This window comes from Leopardus geoffroyi, chromosome E1 (assembly GCF_018350155.1).
Source record: "Leopardus geoffroyi isolate Oge1 chromosome E1, O.geoffroyi_Oge1_pat1.0, whole genome shotgun sequence".
NCBI classification, from domain to species: Eukaryota; Metazoa; Chordata; class Mammalia; order Carnivora; family Felidae; genus Leopardus; species Leopardus geoffroyi.
The window spans coordinates 16323291-16344598 of NC_059330.1; the positions used below are offsets into that span (position 1 = coordinate 16323291).

At 37.6% G+C, this 21308-nt stretch overlaps 1 protein-coding gene across 3 annotated transcripts in view; it reads right to left on the reverse strand.

The window, feature by feature from the left end:
* Nucleotides 1-2528: 2528 nt before the first annotated feature.
* The window catches only part of CPD (carboxypeptidase D), an 81969-nt gene continuing 63189 nt past the window's right edge, over nt 2529-21308 (reverse strand). Inside the window, exons 13-22 of one of the 3 annotated variants that reach the window (XR_006714784.1) lie at nt 20469-20664; nt 16997-17132; nt 15538-15669; nt 13745-13840; nt 13578-13642; nt 9688-9819; nt 8944-9129; nt 8544-8643; nt 4005-6654; nt 2529-2793 (exon numbers count right to left, since the gene is read on the reverse strand). Coding sequence is in view for 2 of the 3 variants with exons in the window: in XM_045487773.1 (XP_045343729.1) it covers nt 6428-6654; nt 8544-8643; nt 8944-9129; nt 9688-9819; nt 13578-13642; nt 13745-13840; nt 15538-15669; nt 16997-17132; nt 20469-20664 (1270 nt within the window). In the remaining variant the exon portion in view is untranslated. Of the gene's footprint in view, nt 6655-7962; nt 8012-8543; nt 8644-8943; nt 9130-9687; nt 9820-13577; nt 13643-13744; nt 13841-15537; nt 15670-16996; nt 17133-20468; nt 20665-21308 lie in introns of those variants that run through there. The other 2 variants (XM_045487773.1, XM_045487774.1) reach the window with 2 other exon arrangements.

Here is a 21308-nt window from a genome sequence, read left to right on the forward strand (position 1 = left end):
TCTCCTCCAAATCTAGGATGGAAATGCCTTCCTCTAGAGAAGAACTGAGTTTAACTCAGTTACCTAGAGGTAGTACCACATGGCGTGACGCCAGGACCACGCAGGCTGTGCCTGCCTGGCTAGATTCTAGACACCTTATTTGCTGTGATCAGTCCCTTTGATCCATTCAAGTTCTGCTGAATACAAGACTATATATACAACCCTTCCCCTGTTGCCCTCTGGACATCCACATCTTCCAAGTAAACACCCAGTAGTCAATTCTACATTATCTTTGCAACTCTTCTGTCCTAAAACTATTCTAAAATTATTTTCTAAAAAATCCATGACTTGTCCAATTCACCCATTACCATAATCAGCCCACTCTCCACCTATCCCATTCTCTATCTTTAGGATCAATTATTATGGGCACCTCACATCTTTCAAACTCTTGAAAAAAAAAGCCTGTTTGATCTTAAACAACCCTACTGGAATAATACCTAATAGACAATAATAATTATATACATTGGAATAACTTCAAAAACTCAAAAATAGTAGTGGTTCAGATCTAGCAATCTAGATCTTTCCCCATGACCCCTTTGCCTTTGGTCAATCTCGATGACAGTCACAGAATATAATCCAGGTTATAACAATTTCTACTTAAGCTGCAATCTCTTTCTACATGTTCCATCTTAAATTTCTCCATCGGCTACTATTTTCCACCTACATTTTGATTGCAACACAACCTTTTCCTATTGTTTCTAACTGAATCCATAAATTGTCTTTGCTGACATGGAGGTAATCATCTCGATATACTCCCACTTCCAATTACCACACTTTCAATCTTCTCACCCTTCTGTATTCAGTCTTGTCCAGCCTGGCCTCTAAACTTGAACAAGTTTCTGCTCCTTGCTTGCCTTGTGTACATTTGTCTATGCAGTTAATAGGGAATAGGATTCCATCTGACTCCAGACAAAGTGCAAAAGAAATAACATGCTTGTTTTTAACATTCTACTGATGAATGTAGGTGGAAACTGTAATATTGAAGTTAAAATTGGGCTTTGTATGCTGATTTCATTGCTTTTAAGTGTGGGTAATAATTAATGATGCATGTATCTGAGGTTTGCAATAAACAGCGTACAATCAGTTGGTGTTCTAGCTGCAAGTGAGAATTAGAGGTGAAGGCCTAACACAATGGCATTTATTCATAACTGAGTGCTCATTTAGCACTGAGCATCATGCTTAATTGCTGAGGACAATTAGCTTCTAGAAACCTGAAAAATGAAACATCACTGATAGATTACCATTTATGGTAGAAACCAAAAGGTTCTACTACCTTTGATCAGTTATGAGAAAACTCCTGACAAAAATTCAGGAAAACATTTCAAACACTGAGGGGAAAAGAACCATTATCACTATTCAGATTTCCTGTAGCAGGTTAAGTAAGGCTCTTTTCACTGAATAGGCATAAATACAATCTTATTTCCTTTAAAAACAAATCTGAAGCATTTGGCATAATTTTTAAAACTTTACTGCCATGCTATAGACAATCTATGGAACTACATAATGGAAAATTTCATAGCTCTTTTTTTTTTGTTTTGTTTTTTAGTATTCATGTGTAGGGATTTCTTCTAAGTTAAAATGACCACCTGTAAACAGATCTCTGTTCATATATTTGATAAAACACCTTTCTTTCAAAAGATCAGACAAATGAAGAAAAGTGATGCTGGTTACCATGGGCATTCAATTCTGAGTTAAATATCACGTCAATACAATCCTATCAGGTATTACTCCTTAACAGGCAGAGATATTAAGACTTAGAGAATGTGGAGAAACTTGTACAATGCAAGGTCACGTGGGGAGCAAGTGGTAGAACAAAGAATCAATCACAGATCAGTCCAGCTCCAAAGTCCACGTTCGAATCTCCATGTTATCCTTCCCCTGCCGCAGAGATTTTCTTTTTTAGAGGAACCAATCACTGTGGAAGTAAAGCATATTTTCATTTCTATTTCTCTGGTCTGGACTAGGAGTTCCTTGTCAGTAGAGCCCAAATTTTTATATAACTTTGCTTTCCCTATTCCTATTAGACCAGCAGTATCAACAAATCATTGCTAAATTTAAAGGGGACAGTGAATTCATCACCACTGTGCCTAAGGTGGCAGGACACATTATAGAAGGTGGCTTATTTGGAAAAAGGATAAAATTTTTAACAAACAAGTTTGAAATGCATACATAAACTTTTCAGTGGCCAGCTTTGTGGTGTTTGTTGTGAAATGACTGGACATATAGCAATCTAGCTGAGCCACAAACAGAAAGGAGAACTGTGGCTACTATAAGATGGGATTATTTCGGAAACAGCTTTCTTTCAAGTCAATTTGTGAAGACAAAAACATTCTACAGGTAACACTCTGTATTCCTAGCCTGGTACTATTTTTTCCCCGTAGCACAGGTAGGAAAACTAAATACATAGCTTTCAAATTGGGACAATAATTTTTTTTGGTCTGTTGCCTTTGAAAAAAGATTATGAGACAAAACACAAAGAAAGACAAACATCATAAAATAACCTTTATACAGGATTAGTAGATCTGTTTACATATAAAAAACAGAAAGGACCTCATTACAATTAGATTTCACATAAATTACACAGATTGACTTTTTTAAAACTACTATTCAACTTCATTTAAAGTCCCTTTTAAAAATTTCATTTTGAAGGCACAGTGCATGAGATAAACCAAGACTGAAGCACTTGAGATGAATGAGTGTTGGGCACCTCATATGAATAGCTATAGAATTGTTCTGGAGCCTGGGAATGTCACTCTGGAAAAACAAAGAGGTGAAAAGTTGATTTTTACTCTGAGCATAAAAAAAATACCATTATGTCATACCTCCAGAAAATCTGCAGCATGGCCAGCATAGAGTGTAGCTAATACACTCATGTTACACCATTTATAAAAGTCATAATCATACATATTTGCATCATTTATATCCAATTGCCTTAAGATGGTAGCCTATTTTCAATTTCATAATATGTTCTGTCTAATCAAAATCAACTAGGACAATATTCTGAAAATCAAATGGAATATTAATTAATCAATGCTAAAAATTGGAGAAATGGGTGTTGGGAGATATTTCTTCATGAACGGTAAATCCAAGTTTAGTTGACATTAATCAAGGGCCCTAACCACCCCCAAAGAATCTGCTTTAGTAAAAACAAATCAGAAACTCAAAGAGCTACCAAAAAGTTTCTAGATAGAAAATCACTGAACATCAACCACGGTCGAATTTTTTGTAGTAACAATAAAGTTGCTATTGTTAAAAACAATTCTATCAGAGAACCATAAGGCAGGGCACCATTACAGCATTCATAGCCAAGAAGCTTTTAATACAGCAGGGACAAAACCTAGCACAAGTGCATTTCTGGCAACAAGACGAGAAAACTATTTACTATTGAGAATAAATGGATATAGGGGAGCAAGTCATGGTTACTGAGTAACCTGGTATTAGCTCAGAAACACAATAAGCTGAGGCATACGACTACCTTTTATTTATTTGTCAACTCATAATTAGTTTTAAGTTCAATATTCATTAACTCAGCAAATGCCGTCCAGGTGAAAGTTACCAAAGATTAACCAATCAATCATACTGGGCCGAATATACATTATGTTTCCTTTCTGGAGGATGACAAAGTCCCAAAGCAAATTCCCTCCAATGAAAATTGCAAGCATTCCTCAACTGGATGGAATCCCAAACACTATGCAAGTGTTCAGTGAAATACAGCAAAACCAAAAGGTCTCTCCTTCTGAAATTAACTTGAGTTCATCTTATGGAACTGCATTAACCGTACACTAACAAGTACATTTACACAGGCAGACACTTTGAACATTACCTACTCAATCACTTTGCCTTTATTAAGGAGCTGGGAGGGTAGAAGGCTTACAAACTGATCACCAGGACAAAAAAACATGCCTTGTGAGGAAAGAAAGGCACAACTCAGATTTGGGCAAATTCCTTAATACTGTGATACTTACTTGCCTCCATGACTCCAGGGAAATGGAAAGTCTCTAGGAGAAACACTGAAGAAATGCATTCCCCATCCCCTATGGCTTCAATGCCTTAAGCAGTTAATGTGGTCTAAGATTAGATCCACAAATAAAAAACAAAGCAGGGCTGAGAACACAATCTTAGTAGTCATGATCCTATACATTCATGTTCATAGGTAACACAGGCTGAGAAGGTCTTATTTTCCAGAGCAATGCATTATTTAGAAATTCATTAAAGATTCAAGATTTATAGCAGAATTTGGTTTTACTTTCAGGAAAAATTACTAAAAGAACTATTTGTATGTTCATTTCTAAAAAATTTTTATACATGCTTAAAAGGCATGGACTCCAGCCACTGTGATGTACAGTTAAAGATATGTTTAACTCAAAAGAGAAATGAATTTAAAAGGCACCCTCTACTGAAGACCAACGCTAAAAAAGTAAAGGCTGTCGCATCAACTTCGTTTCATTTCCACCTGCAATGTCCCAACCAGGGCCAGCCACTCATAGGCCCTTGTTGGTTTTCTGACTTTGCGCTCTTAAAAGTAAAGCTCAAAAGAGCAATGCTACCACATCATCCCCTTAAAGAAAATGTAAAGTATTATCAGAAGAAGTTAAATCACATATATTTCATGAAGCATTAGCTGTTCTGTGTATGTGGTCAGGTGAGAATGGGGTGGCAAGGGCTCAAAATTTAGAGTTGTTAATGATAGGATTAATACCAGAATGGCTTAACCTTGAACCACCCAAATTTATCGCAGATACTAACAAATATCATGACCTCATTATTCCTGCTTAGCCAAATCTCTTTTTATAAAGCCACTTCGGGTGCATTCCTCACAAAACGTGGAATGACCTACATGGGTGGTAAACCACTCCAGAGGAAGGCTTTGGGATGACTGATACATTAATGGATATAGAATACAATTTGAAAAGATGAGAGCAAGTTTTTTGATCCCCTGATTTAGTACAAACTCAGCAGCAAGTTGGCCACTAAAAACATTCAAAGGTATTAAACCATTAGATCATTGGTAAGACTCATACTTAAAAAAAAGCATCAATTCCATTGAATAGCATGATATGACAGACACAATAAAATGCAAATCTTTCAGGTCTTTGCAATAACCTGAGTGGCCGTGAAGATGATACTTTCTCACCACGGTGTTATAGCACACGGCAATCCACAGTTTACATTTTCTTTTAATGGAGGGAGCCATATTGAAATGCTTTCAATTGAACTTTTAACAAAATTGGTTGATCAAAAAGAGACTGCCAAATGAAACATTAGGACAAAGAACCCAATCACTTGCAGAGACCTATATGAATAAGACTGGCCAAGCTATTTCAGTAACAGTAGGATATCCGTAGGCTTGAACTGGAGCATGAACTGTAGTTATTTTGTGTTCAAATGTAGGTTAAGGACGTGCAAGTAGGTCTCTTCCACACTTCCAGATATTTTCAGTAGAATTCGGATCTTGTACATTGCCGGGTCATCTGAAAGCCATAAGTGTACAACACAGAAAAAGTTTCAAATTTAGGAAATATTAAAGAATTAGGCATTCCTAGAATAATCTAGTGCTTCACAGATAAAAAGCAGCAGCACCTGTGGGATTTTACCAAGTTAAAAGATATGCCGCACGAGTTTTAGCTTTTGGTAGATCTCCCTCTCAGTTCTATTCAAATGGACATTTAGATCTTTTACAACAAAGTCAACAAGTTCTCCCGTAAAATGGGGGTATTAGAACTTTGCCAAACCTTATAAGAGAGGTAGTGAAGTCCTGCTTAGAGCACTGCCCACCAGTTCTGATCTAACCTTGGAACAAGTAGAAAGCCAAATGCGGAAGCCCATTATTCATTTCCTAATGTTATATATTTAAAAATCAATTCAGCCTCCATTAAACCTGAATAATAAGAGAAACTCCAGCTGCTTAATAACTAGAGAAAAGTACTTCTCAGTAGGCTGAGAAACCTTGAGTTTTTAAAGCTTTATGTCAGATTCTGACTGCTGTCCCTGCCTAAATGTTTCTGGATTCTTTTGGCCATTTAAAATAAAAAAGCTAAAGCCACTAGTAAACACCTGATGTGCAAAATATAAGATCCAAGTGGCTTTATGCAGTTATAACGTAAGCTCCAAACAGCTCATCTTAAATTAAAAAGAAAAACAAAGTGGCTGTCCCATCTCTGCTGCATAAATAGAAAGCAGATTTTTTTTTTTTTTTTTTAAGGTAACAGTACTTAAAGGAGGGGAAGTTCAAAACCGCCAGCCAAATTCACAGAGAATACAAATTTAGCAAGTTAACTTCCCAAAGCTCTTTGAAGAAGCAAGAGAGTCTCTCTTCTGAATGCAGTGTCTCCCAAAAGGAACTGTAATTTTGCTGGGTACTTATGCTGGGAGATGTGCGAGGTCTGTTTCAATGTTTGCTAGAATATAAGGTTTCCTCTTCAGTGTCTGTTTCATCCTGGAACTCGTGGCTTAAGAGGGACTTCTTGGAGCCTGTTGACATCATGCGAATTTCATCTTCATACTCATCATGATGCTGCCTGAGCCGATGAAAGCCATCCTTATGTCTGTTAGACTTGATTGAGCAGATGCACCAAATAATGCAAGCTGTTAGGATCAACGCTGACATGGTGGCACCTATCAAACAAAATTGCCACTTGAGTGGTGTTCCACTTTAAGGATATGAATAAGCTGCTTACAGTGATGCTTTTCATAATATGCCCTTTACTTCTTTTATTTTTATTTCATGCACTCAAAAACAACCGTTTATTATTACACAGGCAGTACGTGTAGAAAAATACAGATAACCGGGGCGCCTGGGTGGCTCAGTCAGTTAAGCGTCCGACTTCGGCTCAGGTCATGATCTCACACAGTTTGTGGGTTTGAGCCCTGCATCGGGCTCTGAGCTGTCAGCACAGAGCCCGGAGTCTCCTTTGGATTCTGTGACTCCCTCTCTCTCTCTCTGCCCCTCCCCCACTCATGCTCTGTCTCTCTCTGTCTCTCAAAAAGCAAAAACATTACAAAAATTTTTAAAAAAAGAGAAAAAATACAGGTAAGTAAAAATACCAAAACCCCAAGCCAAAACTCCACATCACATCTCCATTAACCAGAGATGATTTTTAATAACGCTCATGAATATTTTTCCACAGCTTTCCATGTGCATGTATGTGTAGGTATGTGTGTGTGTGTGTATATATATATATATTAACCACAATGAAGCCAAACTATTGCTCTACAACTGGGTCTATATCAATCAGTGACTTCTGCTCCTTTCCAACAAATTTTATCTTATCCCAAACCCCCATTTATTTAAAATATTTGTACATAAGTTATCAAATAAGAGTCTTAGTAACAGAAATAATAACAAAATCATAAAAAAAATTAAGTTCATGACAGTAAATGGATGGCAAAGCCAGATTTAAACCATTGCTGACTCAGAGCTCCCATGTCCGTCTAACCACTAAGTTATTCACACTTTATCTGGTTCAAGCTAATAACTGTTTACTTTAAATATTCCACACTAGTATCTATGATTTGACCATATTTCCAAAATACCATTCTCTATTAACTAAGACTCTCTCTGCCACACACCCTGTAATAAAACTTGGTTATTTTGTGTCAAGTCCAAATTGCACTTAGAAATGAGCCAAGGTTCTCTGTATCAAAAGGATACAATACAGAGTATTTATTATTGTACTATACTTTTTTTTTTTTTTTTTTAACTTTTTAACCTTTCAGTAATTCAAGCTATGGCACATATTAATCCTGGAGAAAACAGGATCCACGATGTACTGTATTGTATTTTAGAGAGAGAGCACGAGTTGGGGAGAGGGGCAAAGGGAGGGACAGAGAGAATTTTAAGCAGGCTCCATACTCAGCACAGACCCTGATGCAGGGCTCGATCCCATGACCCCGGGATCATGATCTGAGCTGAAATCAAGAGTCGGATGCTCAACCAACTGAGCCACTCAGGTGCTCCTCTTCCTTCTATGATCTTGAAAAAATAGAATACAAGTCAAAGTCCAAGGGACTTATGATCTTAATATAAAGCAAATCATTCATTCAGTCAATAACTCTTCATTAAGACCCACTATGTGCCAGCCATGGTTCTAGGTGCAGGAAATGTAGATAAACTCCCTGTTCTCTCTGAGGCTTTTATGTTTTAGTGGGAAAGATCGAATATAGACAAGTAAATGACTAAATATATAATATAATGTCAAATGGTGATAAGTCCTATAATAAAAAAAGTGGGGTAGAGAGAGTGACAGGGGTGCTGTCTTAGCTAGGGTGATCAGGGAAGGTGTCTCTCTGGAGGTGACATTTGCGTATAGACCTGAACACGTGAAAGAGCAAGCCATGAGAACATATGGGAGAACAGTGTTCCAGAAAAATCCAAAAAAATGTTTAGATAAGGAGGTATTAGAAGAAAAGTGATTAGCTTCAGGTGATTGGGAGGCAATCCACTCTCAAGTTGAAATGTCAGAACCGGTTTTAACTTCAACTACTAAAAATTTAAATTTCTTTACCTGATACAGTTACCACAAGCTCCCTTGGCAAACCAAATATCCGGTTATCTGTGTCAAAGACTATTACCACAGAACTAGCTGCATCATGATGCACAAAGACCTAGAGGGATAAAGTGCAAGAATTACAAAAAAAGTTCCCTTAAGGTATACTGTATCCTGGGAATAGCCCTAAGGCCTTTATACCAAACCAAGGAGATGAGTCATTGTCATCACAAGTATACAAAATGCTATCAAAATTTCCCTTGTGTTGCCAAAGCCTAGAAAGATAGATAACAAGATATCATAAGCAAGCGTTGGTTATACGTTGTGTTTCTTTATTCCTCACAAGAGTTGCAAAGAAAAACAGAAGTACTATTAAGAATAAGAATTTACATGATACTACTTAGTTTGAGTTTCTCACCTGTGAATGTTGTTGCTGATACCCATCAGCGATGGCGTTGATATTATGGACGCCTGGGGCTAACAGTACATGGAAATAGCCCCCTTCTTTTGTGTGTACCTTTATTCCTTCATTGAGTACAATGACTGCTTTAGAAATTGGTTTTCCAGTCTTATCTTTAACAAAACCATGAACTCCCTTGTGGACCTGAAAAAATATTCAACATATAAATATGTGTTTCCAGATATTTCCAGAGGCAACAGCCTGAGGCATGATAAAAAACAATAAACAAATGAACAAAGCAACAGCAAAAAACCCCCATAAACCTGGCTTGTTGGTCCTTCCCCAAATGCTTCTGACCTCATTTGCTACTCATAAACTGCTTCAGAGCATAAAGATGAAATATGTGAAAAAAGAACTTTGATAACAGTCAAAGCCTAAAGTGTCGGAACACAAATCTTCTGATATCTTGAATGATTTACTTTCCAGCACAGTATACTCGCTCAAAGTAACTAATGCATGAGATTCAAATGAAAAAAATGTGCAACATCACACAGGGTTAAATTATCTAAATTACAGCAGATTCCAGTCACGTGAAGTCACGGCACTGACCTAGGTGATATAAATTCAACAAAACTCTTTCCATACATATTTTTAAAATAAGTAATAAAATTTTTAGTAAAAAATTAAGAACATGTTTTGATGAAGATTTTCATTGAACATATTCCTGGGAGCTTGCTTCTAGTTAAAAAGGGAAAGGCTCACCTCCACCAACATGCTAAGAAGAGATTTTTTATTTTCTGCCCACAAGGAAGGGAGTTGTGCTGCACTGGGAAAGTAGCAGCAGCTCGTGTACACTGTGATTTCCGGACAGTGGCCATAGGTGACGCTATAATCCTGGAATATAAAATTCAAAAACGAATGTAGAAAAATTAACACATAAAAGTAGGAGTGAGGCTTTGTAATGCAACAAATGAATAGAAAGAAAACCTGGGTGATGTAAGCAAAGAATCTGTAAAGCATTTTCTAGCAAATAAACTGCTCAGTATTATAATCTTAGTCACAAACATGACTGTTGCTAAGAGAGTCTCTGAGACTAGGGACTAGGTCTAATTCACTTTTGTATCTCCAGTGCTTGCCATGGTGCCTGGCAGGTAGAGGAGGTTGACTAGGGTTTGCTGAATACAACTCTATAAATAAGTGCATGCAGATGGCCAGCTTCCCTCTCAACTCTGGAACGTCAGCCGTTCTCAGAGCTGTGGAGGTAGAAGCACAAGCACTCACCCTCTGGTACCTTCCACTGCTGGTGACGGCAGCCACTGTTTACAGAATAGCAATTATCCAGGCCCAGCAACTGCTGCTGTGGACAGGTTCCCAAACCTAACTTACCACCTTTCCCCCCAAACCTGTTTTTTTTCCTTATTCAGTTAATGGTATGAACTCATGTCCTCACGCAGACATGAAATCTCTTGTCTTTGACTTCGGTTTCTTGCCATCATCCATAATTTGCCAAATCCTGTCAATTCCACCTCTGCAATATCTCTGAGACTTCATCCTGTGGCTCCATTCCCATTGTCACCACCCTAACCCAGAACCTCATTTTTGTTTGTCTAGGGAATTCTACACTAGTCTCCCCACGCCACTCTCTCCTTCCTCCAAACTATCTCAACCCACTACAGAGAGATTAATTGTTCCATAGCACAGTTCCAATCATGTTACTATATACCTGCTCAAAACCTTCAGTGGCTTCCCATTCCTTACTAAAACAAAGTGTTCAAAGCCCCAAACTCTCTTTCCATTCTTGTCTTCTGCTGCTCTCTGTTACGGCTCTTGTTCTAACTAAACTAGACTGCTTATTGACCTCTGCCCATATTGCTTCCTCTTTCTAGAATGTTCTGCTGCACCATCTCTGCATCCCAAATGCCATTTTCTCTAAGAAAAGACTACATCTCTGATTAGGTGTAATCTTTTCTGTCTTTAATTTCTTATGGCACATTGAGAGTTGCTCTCTTCTAGATCAAATCAATTAATTATGTAAAATAGTTATTTGTACAATGGGACAGGAAATATATTTCATTTATCACTAGTATAGCAAAGTACCTCATACATAGTAAGTTCTTAGTAAATAAAGGAGGGAAGGCAGGCAGAGATGAGAATGAAGTCAAATTTCTAGTTGCACATGTTAATGAAATGATGAGCTAATCACCCATCTAACAACTCCTTACTAATCTGAAGTGGATGGACAACCAATTAAAATGCTATCAAAAAGAAATTAAAGAAGACCTAAGTAAATGGAAAGACATAACTGCATTCATGAATAGAAAGACAATACTATTGAGATGTTAATATAACCCAAAGTGATCTACAGATTCAACACAACCCTTAACAAATTCCAACAGCATTTTTTGATAAGAAAGAAGGAAAGAAGGAAGGAAGGAAGGAAGGAAGGAAGGAAGGAAGGAAAGAAAGAAAGAAAGAAAGAAAGAAAGAAAGAAAGAAATGAAAAGCAAAGCCAATCTTCAATTCAATTCAAATGTAATTGCAAGGCACCTTGAATAGCCAAAAACAATCTTGAAAAAGGAAAAAGTTGGAGTACTCACACTTCTTAATTTCAAAACTTACTACAAAGCTACAGCGCTCAAAACAGTGATACTGGGGGAACAGACATAAAGACCAGTGAAACAGAATTGAGAGTCCAGAAATAAACACATACATCTATGGTCAATTGATTTTTGACAAGGGTGCCAAGACCATTCAAAGGGAAAGAACAATCTTTAAAACTAATGGTGCTTGGACAATTAGATTTCCACATGCAAAAAAATGAAGTTGAAATCCTACTTCCTATCATATACAAAAATCAACTTAAGATGTATCAATGACCTGGGGCACCTGGGGGGCTCAGTCAGTTAAGTTGGAGCCTGCTTTGGATTCTGTGTTTCCCTCTCTCTCTGCCCCTCCCCAACTCGTGCTCTGTTCTCTCTCTCTCTGAAAAATAAATAAACATTAAAAAATGTAAAAAAAAAAATACATATATATACACATATATACATATGTATATATATATATGTGTGTATATATATATATATACACACATATATATATATGTGTATATATATATATATACACATATATATATATATATATATATATCAATGACCTAAATACAAGAGCTAAATCCATAAAACTCATAGAAGAAAACATGGAGGTATATCATGACCTTGGATTTGGCTATGAAGTCTTAGATATGACAAGAGCATGAACAACAAAAAGATAAGTTTGACTTCATCAAAATTAAAAAATTTTGTGCATCAAAAGGCATTATTAAGAAAATGAAATGACAACCAACATAATAGGAGAAACTACTCACAATCAAACATATGATAAGGGTTTAGCATCCAAAATATATGAAGAATTCTTATAACCTAACAACAAAAAGACAACCTAATTTTAAAATAGGCAATGGAATTTTAAAAATAACAAAATAAGGGGTGCCTGGGTGGCTCAGTTGGTTAAGCATTCGACTTCGGCTCTGGTCATGATCTTGCAGTTTGTGGGCTCTGTGCAGACAGCTCAGAGCCTAGAGCCTGCTTTGGAGCCTCTCTCTCTGCCCCTCCCCCACTCATGCTCTGTCTCTCTCTCTCAAAGGTAAATAGATGTTAAAAATTTTTAAATAATAAAAACAAAACAAAATAAAATAGGCAATGGAGAAACAGACATTTCTCCAAAGAAGATGTACAAATGGTCAATAAGCACATGAAAAGATGCTCAACATCATTAGTGTTTGAGGAAATGCAAATCAAAACTACAATGAAGTTCCACTTCATACCTGCTAGGATGGCTATAATTAAAAAAAAAAAAGAAAAATAATAAGTTTTGACAAGAATGTAGAGAAACTGGAACTCCTATACATTGTTGGTGGGAATGTACCAAATAGTTCAGTGGTCCCTTAAAAAGTTAAACATAGAATTAGAACATGGGTAGCAATTCCACATCTAGATCTATACCCCAAAGAATTGAAAATGAGGGCTCAAACTTACAGTTGTATGCTGTACAACTTGTTCATTATTCTATAGCCAAAAGGTAGAAACAACTCAAGTGTTAAACTGATAAACTGATAAACAAAATGTGGTATATACGTACAATAGAACATTATTCAGCCATAAAAAGCAATAGAGGACTGATACAGGCTAAGAAAATGGTTGAACCCTGAAACCATTACGCTAAGTGAAAGAAGACAGGCACAAAGGACAAATATTTTATGATTGCACTTACAAGAAATATCTAGAATAGGCAAAAACATAGAGACAGAAAGTAGAGAGGCTACCAGGAGTTGGGGGGTTACCAGCAGAATCAGGAGTTATTGCTTAGCAGATGCAGAGTTTCTTTCTGGGGTGATAAAAAAGCTTTGGAAACAGATGGTTTAGAATGGTGATTAGTTTAATTATATTAAATGTAATTAATGTCACTGAACTGTACAATTAAAAATGATTCAAATGGTGGAAAAAAATGCTGCCAGAGGTTAAGTTGAGGGCTGTCTTATCAAGAAAGCCATGAAGCAGCTGCCATTCACTTTGCTTATATCAGAAAAGTCACCTATTCTGTCACTCAATGGCCAACAATTATATGCTACTTTCACTGTATTCTATAGAGCATACCTTCATGCTGCCCAGGTGACTGTGCCATTCTGCTCCACGCATTACGCCTCCTGGGATATTCTCATCTACAAAAGCATTGAGAGACAGAGGCTCAACAAGACCTTAAGGTAAGACACCCTCGGTCCCTGAAAGCACCAACAAGAACAAAGGGTATGGAAAATACTTACCTGATTTATTTGGGCAACTGGGCTGACCCATGTGCATGGATGGATGATTATTTGCATAAAGAGATGCCAAATGCTTCAGAGTCTCTTTGTTTTCCACTATAAAAAGAAAAATTCAGAAGTTGGAGAAATCCAAAAAATCTTACTCCAAGTTCAACTTCATGGATATAAAAGTCATCTTTCTCTCCTTCTAGTTAATCTTAAACCCCACTGAAGTGCATTGAGGAATTATTATAATTAATCACATAGTTCTGTTGAGCCCAGGACAATCAGACTAAGAAGATACACATCTTCCTTGTATTAGAAGGTACTAATGGTTAGTTTACACAACAGGACACCACACTAAAATACAAACTTGCTTGGTATGTTTTCTTACATTTAGGGCAATGAAGGCCTAATAACAATATTCCTTATAGGCTGCATTTAAACAACACAAACTACCTCCATATACGATGGCCCCAGAGAGATTCAAGAAGCAATTGTTAAACTCATCTAAGTGCGACCAAGTCACGGGGTGCCTGCATGGCTCAGTAGGTTAAGCATCTGATTTCAGCTCAGGTCATGATCTCACGGTTTGTAAGTTTGAGCCCCGTGTCAGGTTCTGTGCTGACAGCTCAGAGCCTGGAGCCTGCTTTGGATCCTGTCCCTGTCTCTCTCTCTCTCTCTCTGCCCCTCCCCCACCCACGCTCTCTCTCTCAAGAATAAATAAACATTAAAAAAAAATTTTGTTTTAAATGCAAGCAAGTCAGTCAAGGTTTAAAGCAGTGAAGGGCGATTCTGTATCGCTAATTTTTTTTTATTAATTTGTTTTATTTTTTATTTTTTTAGATTTACATCCAAATTAGTTAGCATATAGTGCAACAATGATTTCAGGAGTAGATTCCTTAGTGCCCCTTACCCATTTAGCCCATCCCCCCTCCCACACTCCCTCCAGTAACCCTCTGTTTGTTCTCCACATTTATGAGTTTCTTATGCTTTGTCCCCCTCCCCATTTTTATATTATTTTTGTTTCCCTTCCCTTATGTTCATCTGTTTTGTCTCTTAAAGTCCTCATATGAGTGAAGTCATATGATTTTTGTCTTTCTCTGACTAATTTCACTTAGCATAATACCCTCCAGTTCCATCCACATAGTTGCAAATGGTAAGATTTCATTCTTTTTGATTGCCGAGTAATACTCCATTGTATATATATATACCACATCTTCTTTATCCATTCATCCATCGATGGACATTTGGGCTCTTTCCATACTTTGGCTATTGTTGATAGTGCTGCTATAAACATGGGGGTGCACGTGTCCCTTCGAAACAGCACACCTATATCCCGTGGATAAATGCCTACTAGTGCAATTGCTGGGTCATAGGGTAGTTCTATTTTTATTTTTTTGAGGAACCTCCATACTGTTTTCCAGAGTGGCTGCACCAGCTTGCATTCCCATGTATTGCTAATATTTGCTTAAACACAGTATGAGTTTCTTGAGGCAGGCATTGTGTTTTATTCACTTTTGTATTCCCAATGTCCATAGACATAATAATTATTCAATAAATGTTTGTGAACTAGATTGAACAAATGTGACAAGATGGCTGCACTGGATAAAGCTGGCCCATCATTAGATCTGACCTCTCTCCTCCAAGTAACTGAGCTGTTGATATAAGCACAATCTTCCCAAGTTGGTTGTTGCTCATGGAGTGTGCTCAAATGCTCACAATTTTTAAAAAAAATTTAGAAGGAACATTACCTATTTGGAATTTCCTATCTAAGCTTAGAAAATATATACATAAATTGATATTCTACGTACCTGTTTGTACTGGTTTGTCATACGGGTATGTGACCAGCACTGAACCACCATCTAATGCAACAGAAAGACTGAAGTCCTGTTTTTGAATCAAATTTTCAATGATTGCTTTAGTCTCAGGCTGGGAGGCATTATCTAAAAAAAATGCAAAAGTCAAATATGAAGTACCATTTCAAAATTTTAGTATGAATAGCTAAGAAAATATTCTCTAATGAGCACAATCAGAGGCTAACTTTAGAAATCTGTATATAAACACTGTATGACTCAATACTATCTCAATAGTGTGAAAGATATACTCTAGAAGGTAGATTACTTTGAGTTTTATATAATTCAGGATAGTGTGTAAAGGTTAATGACTCTAAGCAAGCTTAAGAAAATTCTTACTGGAAACAAAAAGGGATGAACATATCCTCTATTTTTTTTAAGTTTATTTATTTTTGAGAGAGAGAGAGAGAGAGAGAGGTGCAGAGAGAGGGGGGAGAGAGAATTCCAAGCAGGCTTTGCACTATCAGTGTGGAGCCTGACATGGGGCTTGATCTCACAAACTGTAAGATCATGAACTGAGCTGAGATCAAGAACCAACTAAACCACCCAAGCGCCCCGAATGTGTCCTCTTAAAAAAAATAATATTGAGGGGCTCCTGGGTGGCTCAGTTGGTTAAGCATCTGACTCTTGATCTCGGCTCAGGTCATGATCTCACAGTTCATGAATTTGAGCCCCACATGGGGCTCTGCGCTGATGGTACGGAGCCTACTTGGGATTCTGTCTCTCCTTCTCTCTGTCCTTCACTGATTGTGCTCTCTCTCTCTCAAAATAAATAACTTAAACTTAAAAAAAAATAATTTTGAGAACATATAACCTATCTTTGAAAGAAAATAAGATTTTCAGAAATCAGGATGTTTTCTGTAGCACTGTTTGCAAGAGCAAAAAATTAGAAAGAAAGCAAATGTCCATTAGTAAGAACATTGTTCATCAAACTAGAGTATTGGCATACAGTAACAGTATACTAAGATGTCATTAATAAGAATGTTAGAGATCTATAAGTACTGAAGTGGAAGGATACCAGTGATGTACTCAATGAAAAAAGTTGAAGAACATATGTATAGTTATGATTCTGTTTAAGTAAACAAGAAAGAGGCTCCTTTACATCAACATACACATTAATTGTGTGTATGTGTGTACGCACATACATGGGGGGATAGAGAGAGAAAAAATATATATCTGTATGACTAGTAATGGAACCCTTCCAATATTATTGATTGAATTTATAAGAAAACACTTGAATTAATTTGCAAATAATAAAGGAGAAAAATTTGACAAGTTTCTAGTTTGTCATTTATACCCTACATGTACAACCTGGAAGGAAGTTCCCCATTATTCATCTACACAATCTACCAGTTTCCTGGCTAAGAGAAATCAAACTATGTGCAAAGCAGTTTAATGGCTCCAAAATTAGTCTTACTTGTGAAGTCTGTATCCAAGTCTTTGCCATGAGCATTTGTCTGTCCTCTTTTTGAAGTACAGTCTTTCTCTTGTGCCCTCTCTCGCCCATCTGGATTTAGAGATGGGACGATCACAATTCTAGTCCTGTCAACCAGCTAAAAGAGAAACAGAAACCAGTGAAGTTTATTAGCAATATGTGGAATCATAACTTCCCATGCCTCAGAGTCTATATTGTTTTATTTTATTTTTTATTATTATTATTTTTATTTTAGAGAGAGAGTGCAAGCGGGGGAAAGAGGCAGCAGAGAAAGAGAGACAGACAGAAAGAGAGAGAGAGAGAGAGAGGGGGGGGGGGGGGGAGAGAGAGAGAGAGAGAGAGAGAATCTCAAGCGGGCTCCAGGCTCAGTGCAGAGCCCAACGTGGGGCTCGATCCCAAGACCCTGGGATCATGACTTGAGCTGAAATCAAGAGTCAGATGCTCAACCGACTGAACCACCGAGGTGCCCCAAGTCTTTACTGTTTTACATAGACTTAAAAGGCAGGACTAATATAAATAAAAATAAAATTCTCTCTTGCTTCAAATAAATTTAAAAAGAAATGAAAAACTACTGCACAACTATTTCCAGACTTCCTAATGACTTACAAAGGGGTCAGAAACCACTGCCTGCAGGCTAAATCCAGCCCGCTGCTTGCTATTGTAAATAAAGTTTTATTGGCACACGGCCATGCCCATTCATATGACTGTTTTTGTGCTGTAATTCAGAGTTGAATAGTTGCAACACAGAACAGCTGTCTCACCAAGCCTGAAATACATACTACATGTCCCTTTATAGAAAATGTTTGCCAAACACTGGCTAAAACCAATAATAATGCTTAAGACTGTATTTTCCAGGTTAAAAACTGGAATGCATGTTGTAACAAATATCAATGTATGTCTGGAAACAATGAGACAGAAGAGTTGAAATCAGCATGACAAAAAAAATGAAGTAAAATATTTGCCTTACCCATAATAATTTCTCCTCCAAATGATCCATATGCATCAATACCTACATATGTGGCATGAACTAATTTCTGATATACTTCATCTTATCTTATATATTTCTGATAGTAATTCAGAATAAATAATCCCTGGTTTATTTATTCTGCTAAAACAGTCTAAAGATTGAAAATATTGGAGACCCTAAATTCATTAGTTCTTAACTTTCTCCACTGGGAGAGAGTTTTTTCTAAAGTGTACATGCTTGAGCTTTGCTACAGGTCTCGGGGTATGTGTATATTTTCTTGAACTTGCCAGATAATTCTGGCCCTTATCTCAAAACAAATGGCAATCTAAAGTAACATTTCGAGGGGCACCTGGGTGGCTCAGTTGGTTAAGTATCTGACTCTTGATTTCAGATCAGATCATGATCTTGAGGTTCATGAGATCAAGTCCTGCATTGGGCTCCGGGTTGGCAGCGTGGAGCCTGCTTGGGACACCCTCTTCCCCCCTCTCTCTCTCTCAGCTGCTCCCCTGCTGGCATGCTCTCTCTCAAAATAAATTAAAAAAATATTTAAAGTACAATTATTGGGGTGCCTGGGTGGCTCAGTCGGTTAAGCATCATGATCAGGTCATGATCTCGTGGTTCACAAGTCCGAGCCCCACGTGGGGCTCTGTGCTGATAGCTCAGAACCTGGAGCCTGCTTTGGATTCTGTTTCCCTCTCTCTCTGCCCCTTCCCTGCTCACACTCTGTCTCTCTCTCTCTCTCTCTCTCAAGAATAAATAAACATTAAAAAAATAATAAAGTATGATTACTAGTTCTAGTCTAATTGGGCCAGTGAGGCAAATTCTCACAAGCTAGAAGTTTTGAAATTGCTGGTAGGTATTTTACCTAGGTCATACAGACTTTTATAACCATAATATCAGTAGGCAGCCATCTGGCCAAACATTGGAATAATCTAAAGAGCTTTTAAAGGAATACTAATATTTTTAGGGATGGGGCCCAGGCACTGGTATTTTTAAAAACTTCCCAGATGTTTCTAATGTATAGCCAGGCTTGAGAAACACTATCCTAGATACTCTCCCATTTTTTAAGAACAGAACAAAACATGTCCTTGGAGTACTCTTTACAACTCACATTAAGAAATCAATACAGGGGCGCCTGGGTGGCGCAGTCGGTTGAGCGTCCGACTTCAGCCAGGTCACGATCTCGCGGTCCGTGAGTTCGAGCCCCGCGTCGGGCTCTGGGCTGATGGCTCAGAGCCTGGAGCCTGTTTCCGATTCTGTGTCTCCCTCTCTCTCTGCCCCTCCCCCATTCATGCTCTGTCTCTCTCTGTCCCCAAAATAAATAAACGTTGAAAAAAAAAAATTAAAAAAAAAAAAAAAAAAAAAAAAAAGAAATCAATACAATTTGCTTTGCTGAAAATGGTAAAATAATTTCTGGTCAAGTCTGATTTAAGTTCATCTTACTTAATCCCGTAGGTACTTTCTGGTCCTAATCATGATCTCAATTCTCCCCAAATTTCTTTTAGGGGAGGCAGTATCATGTAACAAAACAGCACAGACTTGAGAGTGAGACACGCTTGGGTTTAAACCCCAGTGTTACCACATACTAGCTGTGTGACCTCCTGTAAGTTATCAAATATCTCTGCCTCGATTTTCATATCTATACAATGGAGATAACAAATTGAGAATTAAATTATGATGTATGCAAAGTATTCGGTGTAAGTACCTGACACATAGGGGAGGGGCAGAGAGAGAGAGAGGGAGACACAGAATCCGAAGCAGGCTCCATTTCTCTGAGCTGTCAGCACAGAGCCCAACGTGGGGCTCGAAGTCACGAACCATGAGATCATGACCTGAGCTGAAGTCAGACGCTTAACCGTCTGAGCCACCGAAATGCCCCACCTCATTTTCAATATAGTGCCCCAATTACAAGTCACTAGCAATGGAAGTCCCTCAAGTTAGAACGTACAGAATGGTAAGTAAAGATTGGAAGGATAATTTGACTAGTAAATAAAGGAGTAAAAGATTGAATGCAAATCTTTAGTATTTTTTTTTTCTCTATGCCTCTAATTATATACAATACAGCAGAAAGACACTGTTAACGGTGAGTATATACAAAGGTGGTCCATTTTCAAAGGGTAAAGTTTATAGTAATGCACTAAAAGTGCCTCTGTGTCAAATTTAATTTTTTTTTTCAACGTTTATTTATTTTTGGGACAGAGAGAGACAGAGCATGAACGGGGGAGGGGCAGAGAGAGGGAGACACAGAATCAGAAACAGGCTCCAGGCTCTGGGCCATCAGCCCAGAGCCCGACGCGGGGCTCGAACTCACGGACCGTGAGATCGTGACCTGGCTGAAGTCGGATGCTTAACCGACTGCGCCACCCAGGCGCCCCGCCTCTGTGTCAAATTTAACAGGAAATTTGAAAAATTTTTAATGGTGCCTTGATATCAAGGTATGATTGAGTTTTTTCCTTCTAATGCATGTCAGAACAGGCTATCTCTTACTTGAGTAACAGCTGGGTTCTTTTTGTAGTTTAGGCAGAGAAATTCCGCCAGGGCCAAAAGCAGTTCAGTTCCAACTGGAGCATTTCCATGGATACCAGCAACAAAACGGATCTTTGGTTCTTCGGGTTCAGATATGTTGGGCTTATTGGAGATCTCAAGGGACCAGATGTGACGATATTCGGAACTCTGTCCCAAACTTTCAAAAATCAAAAACATCAAGTCAGCAAGTAATCAAGCATTATGTTGAAGCCAACATACAGATTTTTGAAAAAATATGTTTCAGACATGAACACAAACATGAAAAGCCTTTCAAAACAGAAAGAATGCATCATTGTGTCAGAAAATCTGAAGAAAACCACTTTTCCTTGACCAAAGAAAATCCAATACAAGTGAGATATTGTCAGATTTAGGGAAGAGTATGATTTGGTTCAGCATTCCTCCATATTCAGTCATTTTCATACCATCATCACAATATTTGCCCTTTCTTCTATAATCTATACTATTTACTTAATGTGTGGCTTTTAAATTAACTCGCTTGAAATTTTAATTGTGGAAAAATTTAAATATACATAAAGGCACAGAGCCTTACTTTTTAAATGCAAATTAATTTATATAGATAAGATACTTTATACTTTACTATAAATGCAATACCAGTATCGCAGCAAACATCCTAAAGCGCTCTGCTCTTGCCCACGAGCTCTGAGCTTAAGGCCTGGTTTCTTTTACACAAAGGGAGATTTACAAGAGTTACATAGAAAAAAAAAATTAGCATTAAATTGAGAAGGATTAATAGAATAGAAATTATTGGTTTCCCATGTTTCTAATCAGTGATACTTAGTA